Consider the following 20,411-nt stretch of genomic DNA (forward strand, 5'->3'; position numbering starts at 1 on the left):
ATCCAGACACAACCAGCTCTATGCTGTCCACTTCAGGGTGACAGTGATGTCAAGTGCAAGCTAATAACGGAAAATACAGTATAGTGGATGCATCCATTGATGCAGTGTCTTTAAACAGAGGAAAAGCTCAACTAGTTATTAACAGCAGCTACGAAGAGGCATGATTTGGTCTTTTTAATGGAGATATACAACAATGTACTAATCACTGGTGGTCTTTGTAAAAGACGGAAATCTTTCAGCTTAAAACTATAGTATGAGATATATTTCTTAAAAATGCACATTGAAGCCCCAAACAAGTTATCATAATGATGACTGAGTAAAACAGTACCAGTTTTAATCATGTTGTCTAGATTAGATCAACCAGCAGAGCTACAGAGGAGAGCAACCACTCATGGTATATGAACCGAGAAGAAAACTTTCTGATACTACTTTTCTTGAGTGCAGTGGAAGAATAGAAAGGACTGTGGGACTGCTGGTATACATCATATGCACACTTAAACACTGGTTGTGCCATCCCTGTAATTATTCTCACTGCCAGAAGGGGGAGACAAAAGTTGTGCAACGTGGCTTTAAGGTAATCAATTCACTTATAGTTATTACAAATTCCGGTAATCACTTTTGATTTATTTGTTAAAATATTAATGACCTTAAATGTAAATTATGTAATCTGTATGTGTGAGACAAGGCAAACAGGAGAAAACAACCAACAATGTATGGTAAAGTTGAGGTATAAAATAGAATATTAAAATGAGCCAAAGTCTCAGGAGATCAAATTTATATCAAAGATAGAGATTAGAAACATTGGAAGGTGAAGAGGCAGAATGAACAGGAGGTGAGGAGGAAGAAAAGTGGGGACAGAAGGAGGAGGCCACCATTAGGTTTAATAAACAACTGAAACAACTCCAGAACAATAAAACAGAGCAGATAACACCCACACAATGATCCAAAACACACGCACAGAGACACACACACACACACACACACAGACACACACACACATTCAGACAGCATAATGAAGTAAATGGAGCAATGAGGAAGACTCCCAAAGAGACAGGAGGAAAGAAAGTATGAGATGACGGATACCAGAATTAACAGTGTGCATTCGCGCACACACACACACACACAAGTTTGTATAGCTATATTTGTGAGGACACTCATTGGCATAATGCATTCCCTAGCCCCTTGGTCTAACCCTGACCATAACCTAATTGTAGCCTCTAGCCTAAAGGTTTTAGCCTCAAAACAGACAAAAAGTGAGGCCAAAAAAGTGAGGACTGGCCAAATATCCTCACTTTACACAAATGTCCTCAATCTATGGTATAAAACTTAAACTGGTTCTCAGAAAGATAGCTGTGCAAGAACACACACGCAGGTCGGTAACCTCAGGAGCCGCATGCGATAAAACGATATATGCAGTGTTACGTTCAAAATGTATTCGTATGCATAAATACAATTTAGTTTTCTCTGTAGCATTTCTTTCATTTCATAAACGCAACACACTATAGTTTTTTATACATAGGCCTAGCATAGAGGTAAAAACGATATATGCAGTGTTATCTTCATTTTAGATGTCAAAGGGGTTTAGTGGTTTCCAGTGTTTTTCTTTTCTGTTGGACACCCGTCCAAATGGCTCTTTGAGTGTTGAAGGTAGCCGACCCCTGCCCTAGCCCCTTACTCTAACCCTAACCATCTCAACTAAATGCTAACTAAATGTTTAACCTTCAAAGCAGCCAACAAGTGAGGCCAAAAACGTGAGGACTGGCCAAAATGTCCTCAATCTGATGGTATAAAACTTGAACTGGTTCTTGGAAAGATAGCTTTACAAGTGCACACACTCACACGGCAAGAGCTACATTCATATCTACATATGCTATTGAACAGTAAGTCGAGCTGGAAGATAAGAGTCATTTTCTGCACTCTGTCGTAGAATGAAGGGTTTAATTGGCTGCTTAACCGCAGATTTTATTGTACACACACGCATACACACACGCACACGCACACAAACTCTCACACACAGAAGACAATGCCCTCAGCAGGTTTTGTCTTTTGTCATCCTTAATGAATAGTACAGTGTTGAGGAGATAAGGCTAAACTGGACTCATTAAATCAAGCCTGTGTGTTCAAGACCTAGTTTTTTTATGTTGGTGAGTCAGAAAGTGAGAGGGTGAAAAGGAAGGGGTGAAAGAGTGTGAGAATGAGTGAGAAAAAAAGAGTCTACCGGTTGCTGAGCTGCTTAATTACCTTGTCATGGAAAATTATGTTGGCACTGCAAGGGACACTGGATTAAATGTCAGCATATTGTCGTGTATAATCAGGAGGTGTGTGTGGATAAAGGTGTGGGCAGGCTGTTTTATATGTTTCTGTGCCCATGTTTGGGCAGTGTGTGTGTGTGTGTGTGTGTGTGTGTGTGTGTGTGTGTGTGTGTGTGTGTGTGTGTGTGTGTGTGTGTGTGTTTGTGTGTGTGTACATGTGAGAGTGACAGACAGACCGCCTCTCAGCACATGACTTTGGCATTAGAGCGTGTGCTGAATCTAAAGTGTCAAGATCGCTGATAAGTGACAGCATTTGAGGAAGAAGCAATGCAATTGATAAGACTGAGATATAATGAAGGTTGGTAAAGGTTAATAGCTGCCAGCAATGTCTCTAATAACAATTTATAGACACACAAAGACAGACACACCCAATAATACAAGCGCAAACACACACACCAATTCGCTTACAAGCCCACATACACAATGTCATTTCAGAGGTTAATAGCGTGTTCAAACGCCTTATGCTCTAAGTCATTTGTCAACATTAGCTTTCTAAAAGGGACAGTTCTCTGATACACAAGCAACTGGCATTTTACACAGCCAGTGCCATTTATTATTAATAGCTGTCATGGAAATATGGGCTGAGAGAGGCAGGGAGGGAATAAAGAGAGAGGAGGGAGATAAGAGAGTGGGGGGTATGATAAATCAGTCATGACATGAGGAACTCCAAAACATTCAAGTCCAGGTCATGAAATTAAAATTCACTGATCACTACATTTTATACAATATTTAAGCTGTTGTCCTTGTAGCGGTTTTACATTTCTCTAGACAGCCAAAGGTGCTGAAATGTGAAAAATAAATGAGTTCCAACTTGGTTATACAAACCCTGTAGCACCACAGTCACTGACATACTGTGCAGTTAATGACTGGATGGTATGTGCAATATGAGACCAAAAACAAGTGCCATGCCTCGCTTAAAACAGGCTCAGTACTCCAGAAATTTGAGTTTTGCAATGATCATGGCTGGAGCACCAGTGCAGGGCAGATGGGTGATTGGTTCAGGATGGAAACCTCTATGTGTCAACTCTGATGTCCTGTTGTCGGTCAATTAGGTTCCTCTCTTCTCTTCTCTAATGGGTCTGTGTATCCTTCCTGTTGGAAAGCTGATGGAAGACACACCTCGCAGCTGGCTTCACAACATTAACACGGCTATCATTCACGCACATACAGAGAAATACATGGGCGCACACTCATGCACACATTGACAGGAAACAATTTGGCAGCTCATTGGGCAAACTGGTGGTTATTGGTCAATATAGCCTACTGTAATAGCTGTCTAACATCTCCATCATCTACGACATCCACCACCCTCCACCACATCATCATTTACCATTAACCATTAAGAATTTGCCATCACCACAGAACATACTAGTTTGAAATGGACTGTGAAGGTGTTGGTTAAATTTCTGTTCAAAACAACTCAACATACTTCAACGATTGTATCAGGGCATTTGGTATAATAAATTGTGGGTAACCATGAAAACACTAAGTCTTAATATCAGCCACTTAAAAAACAAATGCTCAGAGTTTCGCAAGGGTCACAGTTCCAAATTTCTTTAGTTTCACAGTTATAAAACTGAAGAAGTTTGGAACTACGAAGGCTCTTCACTGAGTTGGTTGTCGAGGTAAACTGAGTAACCAAGCAACAAGGTCCTTGGTTAAGGACACATCAGTCATTGTAACAGAGCTGCAGAAGAGACAAACATTTTAGCAGCACTTTATCAATCAGGCTTTTATGGCTTGACACCTAAACGGAAGACATACCGTAAAAGTTTATACTGCCTGGAATTAGCAAAAGGACAAATGAAACAAAACAGAAACTGCTCATCATCTGGCTATTACCATCCCCATGGTGAAGCAAAATTGTGGCAGCATCATGCCATGGGTGACAGTGACACTGCTTAGAGCTGAACGGAGAACATACATACAGATAGAGTACTGTGACCAGAGACTAAAGTACCTGTTCTCCTTTCGGCATTGGCAAACAGCCAAGAAAACTCTGAACAGATTTCAATGTTCAGACATATGTACAGATTACAGTTCATAGACACTTCCCATCTAGTCTGACTTGAACGTAGCAGACAGGAAAATTGGATATTGGATATCTAAATGTTATAATATTTAAATCCTATAATGCAGTAAAGTTGTCGCCCAACAAATGTTGCTCCCTCTAAAGAAAAAAAATAAAAAAAAAAACAAAAAAAAAAACAGAGACATTGTGTCAGAGTTTAAGTATGGTAACATGAGACAACACTGCCACCATGAAGTAATATTGGAAATTACAACCTTACACTTTTCATTCAAGCAGATGGATGTGAAAATATGTCAAACAATACACTTTGAAGAACAACAGTTTCAAAGGAAAACTTTTCTGTAATATTTCACAATGGAGTCATTCCACACATGATCATTCCTAAACGTATATCTCTGTGATAGTTTTGGTCATTATTTCATTCTTAGCACTTTTAAAATGTTGAGATTTTAGGAAAAATGTAACCTATTCTTTTAAATTTGTATAATTTTCTTTGGTATCTGAAACACATTTATTATTGGGACTAATTTCAAATTTTGCACACAAGGCCCAATGTCATAGAATCAAACTTGACTGTCATAGTTTGTCTTTGTCTACTAGCTGTCCTTCCTTTTCGAGAAAGTTCAGCTAGTGTACATCTATGAAAAAAAATATCTACTAGGACCAAACAACACCTAACAACGGTAACAAAATACAAGATAGACAAAGATGGTGAAATATAGAGGTGAGGGGAGGGGGCATGGGTAGAGAAGAGAAAAGAAGAGAAGGGAAGATAGAGAGGAAGACAGGGAGGGAGAAAGTGAGAGGGGGGACCACTTGGTCTCAGTTGTAATGTATTATGTATCAGAACGAGCAGACCAGCAGGAAAAAGCATATGAGGTATAGTGTAATCTCACAGTGTGTGAGTGTGTATATATCTGTGTGTAATTTTGTATCTGTGTTTGTCAAAAGGAGTCGAAGTTTAAATTTTGGAGGGACGACACTGGCTCACTTTGGGACAAACATTCAAATGGCTGTTTAAGATTTCCTTTATTTCACTGGTGAGGTGAAACTCATGTTTCTAGCATAAGGAGTTAGGGTGTCCTCACAAAGATAAACAGAACTGTTCATTCTCATTTGTGTATTTGGATATTTGAATATAGCCAAGTATTTTCATCCTATAGCACTGAACTTCAATTAGCATGCCAAATGTTTGGCCTGTGTTGTTGTCATAAAAATTGAAATTATAATGTGCAACATCACCATTGTCATCACTTCCTGTAAACTGCAGCTGGAAATGTATCAAAATTTTAAAGTCTGAGATGTGACATTTGGGAGTGGATCTGTTTAAACTGTTCAATTCCTTTCAAAACAATCACATTCGTCAATAAATTGTTGCGTAAAAAGCTGCAAATGAAAGCAGTTAAGTGATTCCTTTCTTTCCTTGTATTTACAAAAGTATCAAATTAGCTCATCTTTCAAAAATATGACTAAAAGACATGTGGCACACTGTTAACAAGCGCTGAAACTGAGAACAAAGAGATTGAGGAGGTGAAAGGGAGACAAAAAAGCCAACAGTTTAGATGTTTTGCACTGATGTATCTAACATTAAACAGCAGGAAAAAATGAAAGGGAACTTAGCATATCTCCTGCTCCCATAACCCTTTTCATTTGAACACAGCAGCAGCAGCCATTTCTGAAAAACAGCTTTACCCGATAAAAGTAAAATACAGAAGGATGTAAAGTAGGACAGAAAGAAAGAAAAGGGAGAATAATAAACTGCATTAGCACTGGGGGAAAGAGGGAAATAATAAAACACCCTCTGTTTGTAAAATTGTGGACTGTCCCTTTCTTTTTTGAGTGCACCAGGACAAACAGCTATACGTATTCATTAAACCCTTGAAATCTGAGATTACATTAGAGTCATTTATGTCATTCTGCTATCAAATTAGTCTTGTGGTAGATGCCCACAAATTATGTTTGAAGGCTGGGTTTCAAATGTGTTCATTTAGATAGCAATTACAGTGATTTGTTGTTTAATTTACTGGCTAATGCTTTGGGTCTTGCAGTAAATTCCATTTGATAAATGTGTCAACTCAATTTTTGCAAATCTTTCACAGATCAGACGCTGTGTTTGGACAAGAAGTCAACTAATTATGTTGATGTTTTGCTCAAAATAAGGGATGCAGAGTGAATCTACCTGTTCCCTGTAATGTGCTCCCTTTTAAGTTGGGTTTCATTCATTAACTGCAGTGGAGGAGAGATTATATTGAGGCAAATATCTTGTGGAAGTCTCGCCAAGAAAGCCAACCCTGTCTGACAGCCAGCACATCAGTCGGATCAAACAAGTGTTATTAGTAACTGTGTGGTAGAAAATAAGAAGTCAACACAGAGCAAACACTATCAACAGACATGAGGCGGAACAAGGATTAAAGAAGGCCAGCTCTAATCAAGACTGTATCCACCTCCTCATTACGGACTTCAAATTGTTGGTGACATCAAAGTCGTTTCCCAGACTGCATAGTTAGGGAGCAGACCAGTTCTGCCACAACACAATCTCACCACAGAGAAAACTGACAAAAACAGATTACAGCAGAGGCAATTTTAAGAGAGATGGAAAAAAGACAAAAGAGATGAAAGCAAGTGTGCGCTCTCTTAGACATCAATCCACTCCACCACGAGGAACCTTCTCAAAGAAGGTGCAATGGGCCCATCAAAGACTTAACTCTCCCTCCTCTCTCGAGAACACAAAGGTCAGCGCTATCAAAGATACACCAACTCTTTCCATATCAACTTTGATGTTCAGATGGCGGCTGCACCTGGAGATGTCCCCAAAACTATGGCATGCATGTAGAGCTGTACAATAAGCACACCAGAGCATGAATGACACTCTAGTAACATCCTCAGGAGTAATACACAAAAAGCAGAAAATACATAGAAAAGATAACTGTGTACACGACTGTACATAACAGCATGTTTGTTCAGATATACTGTACATAAACATATTTGTGTCAAACAGAACAGACATCCCTTTTAGGCCCCCTGTTGGCAGAAAAAAAAGTTCATTTTTTTGCTTGAGTTGACAAGAAAAGATAAAAATATATGAGGCAGAATGAGAGAGGCATAAAAAAGAGCCTCCAGACAAATATGACTGTGTGTGTTTGTGTGCGTGTATGTGTATGCGTGCGTGCGTTGACTAGAGGCATGATGGGACAAGTGTGAAAGGTGACCGGTTGGGGTTAGAGACGACAGAACACATAAAATGGGGAGAGACATACTGACAGATCTAAGTAGAATTAGAATCAGAAACAGCGCACACAAACCAAACAGACATACGTGACTGAGAAAAATTGCAAAACAAAACACTTTGTCTTGACAGCAGGGCAGCAGAATCAGTATAAACTCTAATTAAGAATTTGAGATTCTCACGGCAGAATAATGTTTGTATCTGTGTCTATGCATGTTCACTGTCTCCGTTATCATTAAGAGGTTAGAAGAGATTCAGCTGTGATTGTCAGTGGGGTGGCTCCTTAGCATCTAATTAGAATATCATAATGTTGCTGCCTTAACAGCCAATCAAACTGGGAAAACACTGTCTGAATGCAAATGAATTTCACCTCATCATATCAAACTGTTCCACACAGCACTTCTGAAAGACAATCAGACATGTGACTGTGTGTGCGTGTGCATGAGGCTGCATTTACTGTATGTGTGTCATTTCATCTTTAGTCTACATATTCTGCCCAGGGCAGAGTGTGTTCCTACTGGGAAAAAGCAGGGGTCAAGGGCATCCTTTGTGTGTTTGTCTGGGAGCAGTTTGTAGTCTCTTTGCTGCTGTGTTACAAACATGTGTGATCAAATATGACACAAATGTCAACGAGACAAAGGCCCCCTCCAATCAAACTAACTAACATTTTCACTTTCAAAAGGCTCATCTGGATCGAAATGTTGCTAAATATGCATTCAAAATAAGGAGAGGCCCATAATACGGAGATAGTTTCCATAGTTCAAATTTGACCGATTGCTCACTGCAAAAATATGTCATACTGACTTCCCAAAGAAAAAACTGACTGAAAAAAAGACTGAAGTTGTTGTGTAGTGGAGATTCCCAAATCCAAAGTTAGTTCAGTTGAGAGAAACTGCTTAACTAGCGTTTGTCAGCCTCAGAACTGTTTAGTGTTTAATTCTTGCTTATTAAAATAACTGCATGAGTAAAAGATTTTTTCAAACTAGTCTTGTACCTACAGTTAATGCATCCATTTCTTCTACAGTTCAATTAATCACTTGATTTATACTACTGTGCTGTGCAATTTAAAAGCCTTTACTTCAGCCACTTAACATTTCTGACCATCTGTATGTGGACTTTGTTGTGGAAATGACTGAACTCAAGAGCACTTTGTGTCACCGTGGTATACATTACTGGTTACGAGTTTACATAATGTCCATCCGGTGTTTTTAAAACCACAGATTTTCACTGAGAGGACTATGTGACGTCTTTGGTCTCCTCCTGTTGTGTGACTCACCCATGCCGATTGCATAATTCCATCAATTTGGTTCTTTCTGGTCAATTTCACCTGAAATTGTTATGTTCCACTTACAAATCTAGTAGAAGTTCCCATGCTACTCTTCTCAATGCCCTTATGCTATTTTTAGGGGTTTTATTATTCACATTATACTAATCCTCACATTGTTGAAGTGAACAACAGACAGTTCCATTCCTACACAGAAAACACATGGCCTCATGCTTCTCAAAAAACTCATATTCATCTTCTTAGAGGTGTGATTTATGGCACAATTGTCTGACCATAGACATGAGTATAGTGCTCTTTGATGAATTCTGATTCAGAATTCATCAAAGAGCACCATACTCTTGCCTATAGTTAGACAATTTTGACATCAGTCACACTTCTAAATATATGAAGGTGAATGTTGACCCTTTCTCTCACCAATAAAGTCAAAAAATGATTTATTCCCATACAAGAAAAAGTGACTGACTTCCAGTTTTTATAGCAGACATGTCAAGAGAATTTAAGGACAACACGATAAACATTTGTCATTGAAAATTCTCCCCTCAAGTGCCATTAAACCATAGCAGAAGAAGGTGATGCAACCAGCTGATGTCATTAAATGAAAGTTGAACCTCAAACTGTGGAAACCAATGTTATGGTGATGGTTCATGTGGTTAATATTCATGGAAATATGTCATCTAGTCAGTTATCATTACGTTGTTTTTACACAGGATCATGCATTGTGACCATGTGTTCATCTAATCATTATAACAGGCATACTCACACAAGGAGAGCATGTTATAAACCAGGATCTGAATCTCCTATATTGAGGTCTGCCTCCTCTTTCGAATCCCTTCTCAAAGCTTGTTTTAAGGCAACATTCTCTTAATTTTAATAGCTTTACTGCTGCCTTATGCTTAATACTGTATATTTTAGCTTGCTTGTACTGTTTCATTTGACTTTTCGTGCTTTTAACTTTTGACTTGCGCTGTTGTGGATGGCCCCAGTTACAAGGCACTTTGCAATGTCTTGAAAAGTGCTAAAATATAATCCAAATGTTTCTGTTTGGATAACACACTAAATTAAGCACATATGCCAGCTAATATGGAATCATGACTTCACTACTTGACTACTATACATATATATATATATATACCATAAATGATAAATGGCAGTACAATGGACGGGTGCTCAGCAATACAGGTCAGACTTTCTAAAGTACTTGTCAAGCAGTAGAACCAGCACTGGAGGATTACAGTAGTCCGGCTGTGCACCAGGTCCCGCAATTACCTGGTGTCCCAGGTGGAATAAGTCTGTATTAAATAGTGAGAATGAAAACCAGCAGGACTCAGAGAGCTAAGAAAAAGTGTGGGACCCACTCATAGCGAGGGATGGTAGGTAACAGAAATTATTAAAGGACAAAATCATTTGTTATTGGTCAAATAATCGTTTGGAAATCTTACAGAAATCGAAGATACTGTAATAGTAATATCCACTATATAGTAAGATAATAGTGTAAGCTTATGATGAGAATGACATTTAGTTTCATAAGTGTAATTAACTTAATAACCTAAACAAAAAAATACATTTTAATCATCTATATATAACAGTAATAACATACCAGTAATCAAACTATATATATGTATTATGATATCATGTCAGTACCAATGACCACTATCAGCTTAAACTTAGATGTTCTTCAGTGATAGTTCTGACTTTGCATTGAATATTTGGGTGGACCTATTGTCAATATTTGGGTCACAGACTGTGGCTTTCCAAAATGTATCAAATGTTTCAAAAAAGTAATGTTGGTAAAATATTTTATGCATGCCAAAGTGTGACATCTGTTTGCATTAATCTGACTGACAGCTAAACACTCGAGTAGAAAACCCCTCAGAAGAATTGTGGCTGTCGTATGTGTCCCACACTTGTCACAAAGCCTTTCATGAGACACAGACTCCGTCTCCAACATGCTCACACGAACAAATGTCTTAATTCGCAGCATGCAAGACAGATAGATCAAAGAAGGAAGAAACTACATCTGGGACTGATATACAGAATATAATACCTTTATGGGTGACCTGTGACACCATTAGTTGCCAAGCAACCTGTACTATGTTTTGGATGAAACACCTGCCCTTCATCTATCAGGCAATCTCAGCAGCTTCTTCCTCTATCTGACACATCTGTCTCCAACTCTTTGTCTGAGTCTGGTGGCTAGGATTTCAAGGCAGAATGTCAGGAACTGAGAACATAAATAAAGATAAACACGTAGATAGGAGTCAATGAACAAAACAAGGTAATGAGGAGAGTGGAAAATTGATCGTAAGTAATAACAAACTAGTGTAGTTTACCACTCACCAACAGGAGCCATATATAGACTATAAGAATCAATACAAAACACAAACAGCCATTGTCCATGTGATGGCAGATAATTATCACATGTTTCCATCTGCTTTAAAATAGCTGCAGAGGAACTTATATCAAAATAGTGAATGAACAACAGCCAAGAGATTACAAATACAATCAGACTTTGTGCAAATTATATAGTATATGTTGCATGCCTATCATTGTGCGATGTATGTGCAGAATGTACAGCTACTGAATGAAGAATTTCATTCACCGCTACAAGCGTTACAAAAGCAGTGAATGTCCCAAATGCAACACTTACAGCCGGTCAGTGGTTTTATCTCTGTGTGAGATGATCAATAGAAACGATCAATAAGAAAAAGCCCTGCAGTCATTGCAAGAGGCACAGGAGTGTGGATAGATTCTGCTACTCCTCTGTAGAGACCGAGCAAAACAACCACAATAACACTACGACAGCACTACAACTACAAAATACAGTACGTATGTTCAAGTAAATGTCATAACATAAAGCAGAAACGGAACAGAACAGAAAATAACTGCAAAAATCAACAAAAGCAACAATTGTGGATTTGCAGCAGCACATGATGAATATGAGTAATATCAGCTATAAATATATATATATATATATAAAAGGTAGTAACACCTACCACAGCAACAAAACTAATGACACACCCTGCAAGTGACAACAAAATTAAATCATGTCAGCTATACACAATGCCAGCATTGTCTCTGCATCATTTTAGTCCCCTTTTGTGAAAACATGAACACAAAAAACATGTTTTTATTTGTAGGAATGAGAGACAGAAATAATCTCTTCTGGCTACGCTGTGAAATTTTTAGTGGTGCGAAAGGGTCTATGAATTTGAGATTGATAAATTATTTACGGTAGTCATCTTGTGTCATTTTAATCCCCTAATTTCTTTTCAGAACTGGCTTCAAATAGTCATTCCAACTACTACACTGTTTATGAGTGCAAAAAACGTATGAGAGACAAGGTGCTGGCCAATTCTCTCATGCACATAAACCCTTAATATGACACTGGTGACAAAGTCATTTTTACATTGTCATTAATAGTTCTGTGAATTCCCACCACACTGACTGCCTGTAAACCTATTCTTACTCAGACTACCTTGTAACTGACTGAATGTCAAACATCCTTCAGACTGAAGTACTAATATTGCATGCAGGCACTGAGATGCCACACCTAAACAACAAATCTGAAAAGCAAACTTCACAAAGACAGCCGGTGCTACAGCCAAGTGTCAAAACATATATGTACGCACGTCTACTGCCTATCAATGAGGCCTCACCACAAACACACACTGACGAAACATGATTCTGTTTTCTAATTAGACCCAAGCTCCGTGTCCCAAACACAGCTGCCTCACCTCCAAAAGGAAGCACACACACATTAAATACACACACACACACAGAGAGAGAGAGAGAGACAGAGAGAGAGAGAGAGAGAGAGAGAGAGAGAGAGAGAGAGAGAGAGAGAGAGAAACACCTGTCTGTGGCAACAGTCCATAGAGATAAGAAGGCTGACAAGAGCTGCTGGAGCCAAAGCTGGGAACCATGGGAGCTGTCAGGCTCATTTCCCTGTGACACCTCCAGGCTCACACACACCTTTGATGGCACCGTATTGACTTTAATTCATCCCCTGTGGATGCATTTCTTCTATACACCGATCAGCCACAACATTAACACCACTGACAGGAGAAGTGAATAACATTTACCATCTTGTGACAATTCAATGTTCTGCTGGGAAACTTTTGGACCTGGCATTCATGTGGATGCTACTTAGACATGTAGCTCCCACCTAGACCAGACCAGACACCCCCACCCCATAACAATGACACCCCTTGATGGCAGCAATCATCCCCAGCAGGATGCAGCCTGACACAGACACACACACACACAAAAATACTTTAGGAACAACTTAAAAAACATGAAGAACAATAAAATGTGTTGACCTGGCCTCAAAATTCAGTATCTGTGTGATGGAGCCCTCACTGTGTGACAAAGCCCCCTCCCCTTAACCAACCCAACTGCCCCCACTAACACCACAGGACACCCTAACAACTGTTTTGGAGGCACAAGGGAGACCTACCCAACATTAGAAAGGTGGTCATTATGTTATGCCTCATTGTTCTTAGACATCAATCCAACAAAAAACCTTGGTTTTGCGGTCAATAAGACTGTAGGTTTAACCCAACTGTAATTCTATCCTCTGTCTTTTAAAAATAACTCTTCCTAATAAGGTGTTGGAAGCGGTCATCACAAGTAAGCAGCTGACCAGACTTTCTATTCTTGTGGAGAACACATAATAGAAACACAATAGTTAATACGCAAGCTTACACAAATTCACATATACTATGGCATGACATGGTAAATGAGCAGAAGGATTAGACGAAAGAATGAATGAGTTAAAGGATTTTAAATCAGGAATATTGGCTGCAACAATAATGAATGCAAAGATTTCACACAGAAGTAAACTTACAGATGATTCATTTTATTTTAATCAGTAAAGGTTGTTAAAGTTAAGATTTAAGTGCAATCTGTCCACTGACAGCTGCAGGGCTGGTCTACAGGACTGATTCATACATGTAGCATTAAAGACATTAACTTCTGATAGGCTGCCTCTTGCTACAGTTGGTAAAGAAAATCATTCATTTTTTTAGTGCTGCAAAGCAGTTGGTGCAAAGGTAAACATAAACACAGTTCAAGTCTGGTTTCTACACATTTTTTCATAATTTTGATTCAAATTCTATGTTTTAAATATGATATTTTTATAGCATGTAAGTGTGGTCAATCAGCTTTTAGAAAACTTTCTGTAGGCAGTGGATGACAATAGTGGTTTATATAGGCAATTATTAATATAGACTAATATAAAATCCATTTTCAGTGTCAGAGAGTGTTATACTATGATCACTAGTCAAGTGAATAACACATTATCTTATTATCATGGCAGCTGTCAGTAGATGGGATATACAGGCAGCTTTCTGGGTGGAGTTTGCATGTTCTCCCTGTGTCCACGTGGGTTTTCTCTGTGTGCTTCGGTTTCCTCCCATCCCAAAAACATGCTGAAGGAACTTTGACAAGTGTCAGCTTTTGATGGGTAGACAGCTGCGTCAGAGCAAGCACTTCTTGTAAATTATTCCTGGTCTCCAGTGTTGCGTATTCAAGTATTGAAAAGTCAAATGTTTTCAAAGGAAAAAAAAGTCAGTGAAACAGTGACAGGGTCATCGACAGCCAAGACTCATTAATGCACGTAGGCAAAGGCTGGGCCACAAGGGCTGATTCAAAACACAAGCTACTGTAGCTCATATTCATGAAAAGGTTAATGCTGGTTTCAATACAAACAGTTTGTTTAACAGTTTTGTTTTGTATAGGGCTGTATAGACCAGCCACTGTGCCTGTCCTGACCCGTCCTAGGCACATCAGAACTGGGCCACGGAGCAACGGAAGAAGGTGGTCGTGATTCATCCGGTCTGATAAAGCATGTGTTCTTTTTCATCATATGGATGGCTGGGTGCATGTACACTTATCTGGGGAACATATGGCACCAGGATGCATGGAACATCCTTGGAGGAAGGGGCTTTGTCTGCAACAATGACCAGGTGGTGGTACGTATCAAAGTACCCAACAGGAACATTATATCGTAATGTAATCGTGTGTGCCATAGGTCTTCAACAGCGGGTCCATGGAGGTACTGCAGGGTGGTCGTAAAATCTTTGGTTGGTTGGACATAACATATAGTAGGTAGGGAGTACTTATTCTCTCCATCAGTTTGGGGGTCCTTGGCCTAAAAAACATTTAAGACTCCTGGTCTATGCAATTCAATTCTGGGGTGGTGGGGTGGTCTATTTGAAGGGTGAGCAGGGTTGACTAATCATGTCTGAGCAAATTAATAATCTGTATGTCACACCTTGATAAACAAACCAACATCTCGGCTTGTTTGTAATAGCTGTTTACAACTGTTAAACTAGTGCAAACTATTCAGCAGTAGATGTTGTGTCTCAAAGTGCACTGTCAATTTGTTAGTCAGACCGTGAACAATGACAAAATGCGCACAGAACTTACAGTCTTAGACCAGATAGCCATTATTTCTTATATAGATATTCACTGGCTACACCATAAGTCCCAAGACATTGCTCCCAAACATTAAGTTATCAGACGATAGCCGTTGGGTTTCCAAGCTGCATTAATGTTTAATGGTTTCTAACTAAATTAATTGATTCATCGCCTTCTCAGGCTTAAATTACAGTCCTCGTTGTGGTGTACAGAGTTGAGTCAAAGTGACTTAATCTTCATGTAAGCATGATTCTACTAAACTTGACTTTAAGTTGTTGGCATTTTTCCCTTTCTAGATCTACTTGCCTATTTACTTTCTTTTTCCAAATGATTGTCTGTACTTTTGTGTACGTCTCCTTCCACAGTCCACAGATTTACTGATGCGGTGTGCTCCAAACCAGCCATAATGTAGCTTGCCTTTATACATCAGTTCTGTTATACAACACTGTATAACAGACAGTCCTGCTCTGTCTTGCACAGATGCTGATTCTCACTTGGAACTGGTTCAGCCCCATGCACAGATGTGAAAAATGAATGGATGAACTCATGGGTAATTACATGATTAGTTACATTCCACTTTGGGAAATATAACAAAGCAGTTATGTACAGATATGATGCTGGTTCTGTATAAGCTGCATCTAAAGTCAAGAGAAGGAGAGAAGTAACTAAAGGGTTAGGGATGTAAGGTAAGTTCCGCCATCCTGGTATATACATTTGAGGTTATTTTCTGTGCTGCTCATAATTCTCAAGGAGATTTTCTATATGGTTTATGTTTTAATGTGTTTAGATGTTCCCAGCTGCATGGAATGCAAAATGCTTCATCTTTGTAATAAACCTTTTTCACAGCAGACATGTTGACTTGTCACAGTTAGAGAAGCATAGGTTTATTAATGATGACTCCACCTAGGGGTTGGTCTTGCATTTATGCCCCGCTGCTTCAACTTCATTGCTTACTGGGGTGAGTTAAGCTGTGACAGGTCAAAATGTCTGCAGTGAAAGGAACAAAACAAGGCCAGAACCTCAGAGTTATCGGTTTAAACATGCTGCAATGATGCAAAGTCTAATGTTTATCATAAACCTGCCTCTGGTGGCGATGATGCCAGACATTTAAGCTTGATGACTTAATGTGTATGAGTCACTGCTGACTTCTGTCTTCTCTCACACTCCTGACCTTTGACATTTAATTACAGAAACAGATTTATTTTCATAGTTTCTCCTCTTTTGCACCGCTGATACAGCTGGGAGCATTACACAGCACCTAAGCTTTGCCAGTTGCCTCCTAATATTTATGTAGGACCACTAAATATTGTGTCAGGTTAACATTTCAAAATGAATTGCCACACTTTATTTACAGATCAAGCATAGGCAGAGCTCCTGTTTCCTGTTATGCTAAACAATGCTCTATATACGTTCCTTATAATGCCATAAGTGAATATATACAGTGTATCTGCAGTTTCAGCATACTGCATATTTATTTTTTTTACTGAATGCTGTGGATGAACTTGGCAACTGTAAGACAGGGAATCAAAATACAGACATGTTTGTAAATTAACAGCTTTTAAGTGCCCGCATTTTGTTAAATGCACACAAACATGTGCAAAAGCATGCAAACACAACACACAGTGGTTTCTCTCTGCCCTCACTTTATCTGAGTCTTCCTCCCTCACTGTCTCTTCCTTCCCTCTCTCTCTCTCTCTCTCTCTCTGAATATTTTAGTATTGATGAGCCCATTACTGATGATAACACAGTGCAATGTCAGCATCCTTTCTCTGTTCTCTCTCTCTTGCACACACACCCATACACGCTCACTCATCAGGAGTCGAGTTACAATTGCTGCTGCTCTGTACTTCTGTGCATTTCTATGTGAGTGTGTGTGTTCAGCAGTCGGCTAGGGAATCTGACTTCCTGGCATCAGTCCAGTAAATTGCAATATTTTTCAGCTTGAAAACCATTCACATACACACACAAATATAGTCGCCTAAATACAGATAACTATGGTCGATGAGTTCTGGGTGCTGAAACAATGTGTGGTGATAACAGCGAATAAGCAAAGTGCATAAACGTATCTTCCTAAAAGGCTGCTTTGAACCCACAAACATACAGAAACATAAAGGCACATCGAACATTAAAAATTAAATAAGATGTAAAGCCTTAGAAATATTCACAGTTCCTTTGTTCATGGTCAAAGCAACAATCCCAACCTAAAAAAGAAAAAGCCTTTTGATGTTCCTTTACAAGCGCAAAATATTTATTTGCTCTTGGTGCTCAATCACAAGCGGTACATATCGAGGGTTTGACATCTGCTCCTGTGTATTTTATGCGTCACTTTTCATGACCTTCAATCATGACTGGTGGCATCTCTGAGTCAAACCAGCTGCAGCTTGAGGGAAGCAGGTGAAAGCAGCTACTGAGCCTAATTGTATATCAGAGGTCACTGACGTCCATGTGGCAGATTCATTATTCCCTCACAACTCTGGTTATTTTCTCCTAGACTGGCCAGCAAATGATCAGTGTAAGAAGCTTAGTCTTTTCTCTGAGAGGTGAACAGAAGTCATTATCCTCCTTTATTGAATCTAAGCCAGTAATAAAGAAGGATATAAAGACAATCCAACACATGAGAAGATTTCTTCAATATGGGAAAAAAAGGAGTGTAAACTCGATATGCGGAAGATGCCCTTTATATTTGTGCAATCAGTGTATAATGGCACCACAATGTTATTATCCACAAATTATGATAGTCAGCTATAAGAGAGGGCTGGAGATAACAGTATTATAAAAAAAAAAACATGGTGTGTCGTTCCTGATGGAAGCTCTCATATATAAAGTATGTGCATGCTGTTTGATCAGGCACACGTTTGATCACAATCACACCATCAGCAGCAGATGTGACACTTTAATTTGAGGGCCGGCGTCATGGGTTTACATGTTAATTTTGAACACGAGAAACCTAGTTCGGCATCAGGAAGCGTTCCACTTAAATAACATTTAGATAAAGGCAGAGCCCTGATATTTAAAAGCTCTTTTTTTCCAGTCAGATGAACGCAAACAATCCATTCCAACCACACAACAACCGGGCTTAACAATCATGTTGGATGAATAGCTTTCTGATACACCCTCAACATTTGAAAAACATGTGAGAATCCAGGGAAATATCAAATGAGGCTGCCAGTTATTATAATAAGGCGCCTTTGATCCAGGACACTTATTTGCTGTGAAAAACATTTTCTTCTTTCTTTTCATGAACTAGGAAGAACAGCCTCAGGATCCAGAAGGAACATCCATGCTGAGACACAGACTTGTTTACAGCTTTGTGATGGTGCTTTCTGGGGCTTCAAAAGAGAAAAACACATATAAACGACTTCATAGCTTTTTTACTTAATGTTTTATAGATCCGTTATTAACAATTAGTAAGAATAAAGTTTAGGTTCTCCTGTTGTCAGGAAGTAACTGTGTGAAGTGTTTATTCTTTGTGTTGGTAACAGAGAAGTGAAACCTGTAGGTGATTATTAAAAGACTACCTAATGACTTCGATTGTCTGTGGCCCTTTTCTGGGTCAACACCCCAGTCAGTCAACCTTCAGTTGTAACTACAACGACTTGACTCATCTATGAAGTATTACCAAATAATGTCTGAAACATTATCAGAGAGATTAGTTACAGCTTAGAAAACATTTATGAGGGGTGTTAAAAAGAGACAGGACCGTCTCGAGACTAAGCACCGTGATTTTATGATCAACTTTTTATTTTTCTAACGTAACGACTTTCACCGACAGAAGTCAATTAATAAGCAAATCACAGCAAATGTACCTTTCCCTGTAGGAATATTAGAGGAACATCTGCCTATCATTGAACTAGTATGATACCATACAAGATACAATGGCACAAAAAGGGCATGAAATTCTCTTTGAGCAGACTAAAGAGCACTTTAGTGGCAGGTATGGTGTAGAGGTTCGGGGATTTTATTCTGAGAGCCGCCTGCTCAGTTCACACGGGGTGCTCACAGCCGCGATCAGGAGGAATAATGACACCCAGCAGGTCACACTCGCACTACTACCCAGTACACCCCAGTCTGTACTGGGCGCCATGTGTCTTTTTGGAGAAGTAGTGAGAAGCACCAAGACGCAAAGTGTAGCGTTGCACTTACATCTCGGAGGACGGCGGTTGGCTACGGCAGAGCAGCGCGTGTCCGCAAGCTTGTCCCATCGCGCATCCTGCCTCGCGCCTCTCCGGTTAACCCAAACAGCTGCAGTCAGGGGGGAGCCCTGGCGGGTGAGGGGAGGAAAAGATGAGGGAGGGCGCCGCCTGCGAGTCTGTCGGCCCTGGAGGGGTAAGGAGAGGATGGTGGACGGAGGACTGGGTGCGTGAGCTTCTTTCTCTGGCTTTCTTCCCCCTCTCTCGGGTTTATTCTGCGCCGCTGTCTCCTCTCGATGCCTGACAGCGCGCGGGGATTGGTCGGGACCCGGTAACTGATACTGAGCTGCGGTGAGCGAGGATATAACGTCTGAGCGAGCGAGAGAGAGAGAGCTGGAGAGGGAGAGACAGCTAGAGATTGAGAGAGAGAGAGAGAGAGAGAGAGCCGGTGTTTTCACGCTCAGCGCCACATGGATGCATCAACAGTCAAAGAGCGCGCGTCAGTCGAAACCGGAGCACCTGAGGCGCGTCATTCGTCCTCGTGCGCCAAAAAACAATCTTCCCGGGCTCTTCCTTCGCGAGCGACCGCTAATTCACCCGCGGAAGCGAAAGTTGCTGCATTCAAATTTCACGGTGCATCCTCACACCTGAGCTGCGCACTTTGGCACAACTCCCCCACCGTGCACCCCCGCCCTCCCCCTTGTCATGACTCGCGCCTCAAAGTGTTTCTGTCACGCTGACAGTAGCTGTGCGCCACTCCAGGTCTAAAGGTCCAACACGTCTTCTGCCATATATGGCCTTTCCACTATATGAGGAAGCAGCGGGGGTTAACAAAGTGAAACAGGAGCCATGGAAAGGTTTGTTGACGGACAAAGCCTTAAAATACCTTCTGTGGTATCGTATGTCAGCTGTTTACATGTTAATATTCCTCTGAGAGTTTTTGTTGATATATTGACTCAAAACATATATAGTAACTTAAAACCTCTTATAACCTAAAACCATGTCC

At 40.0% G+C, this 20,411-nt stretch overlaps 1 protein-coding gene across 1 annotated transcript in view; it reads right to left on the bottom strand.

The window, feature by feature from the left end:
* LOC125013173 (cGMP-dependent 3',5'-cyclic phosphodiesterase) overlaps nt 1–20,091 on the bottom strand; it is a 136,345-nt gene extending 116,254 nt beyond the window's left edge. Inside the window, exon 1 of the mRNA XM_047593560.1 lies at nt 19,419–20,091. Within this exon, the coding sequence (XP_047449516.1) occupies nt 19,419–19,477 (59 nt within the window). The 5' untranslated portion in view covers nt 19,478–20,091. The remainder of the gene's footprint in view (nt 1–19,418) is intronic.
* Between the last annotated feature and the right edge of the window lie 320 nt (nt 20,092–20,411).

Source organism: Mugil cephalus, chromosome 9, assembly GCF_022458985.1.
Source record: "Mugil cephalus isolate CIBA_MC_2020 chromosome 9, CIBA_Mcephalus_1.1, whole genome shotgun sequence".
Classification (NCBI taxonomy): domain Eukaryota; kingdom Metazoa; phylum Chordata; class Actinopteri; order Mugiliformes; family Mugilidae; genus Mugil; species Mugil cephalus.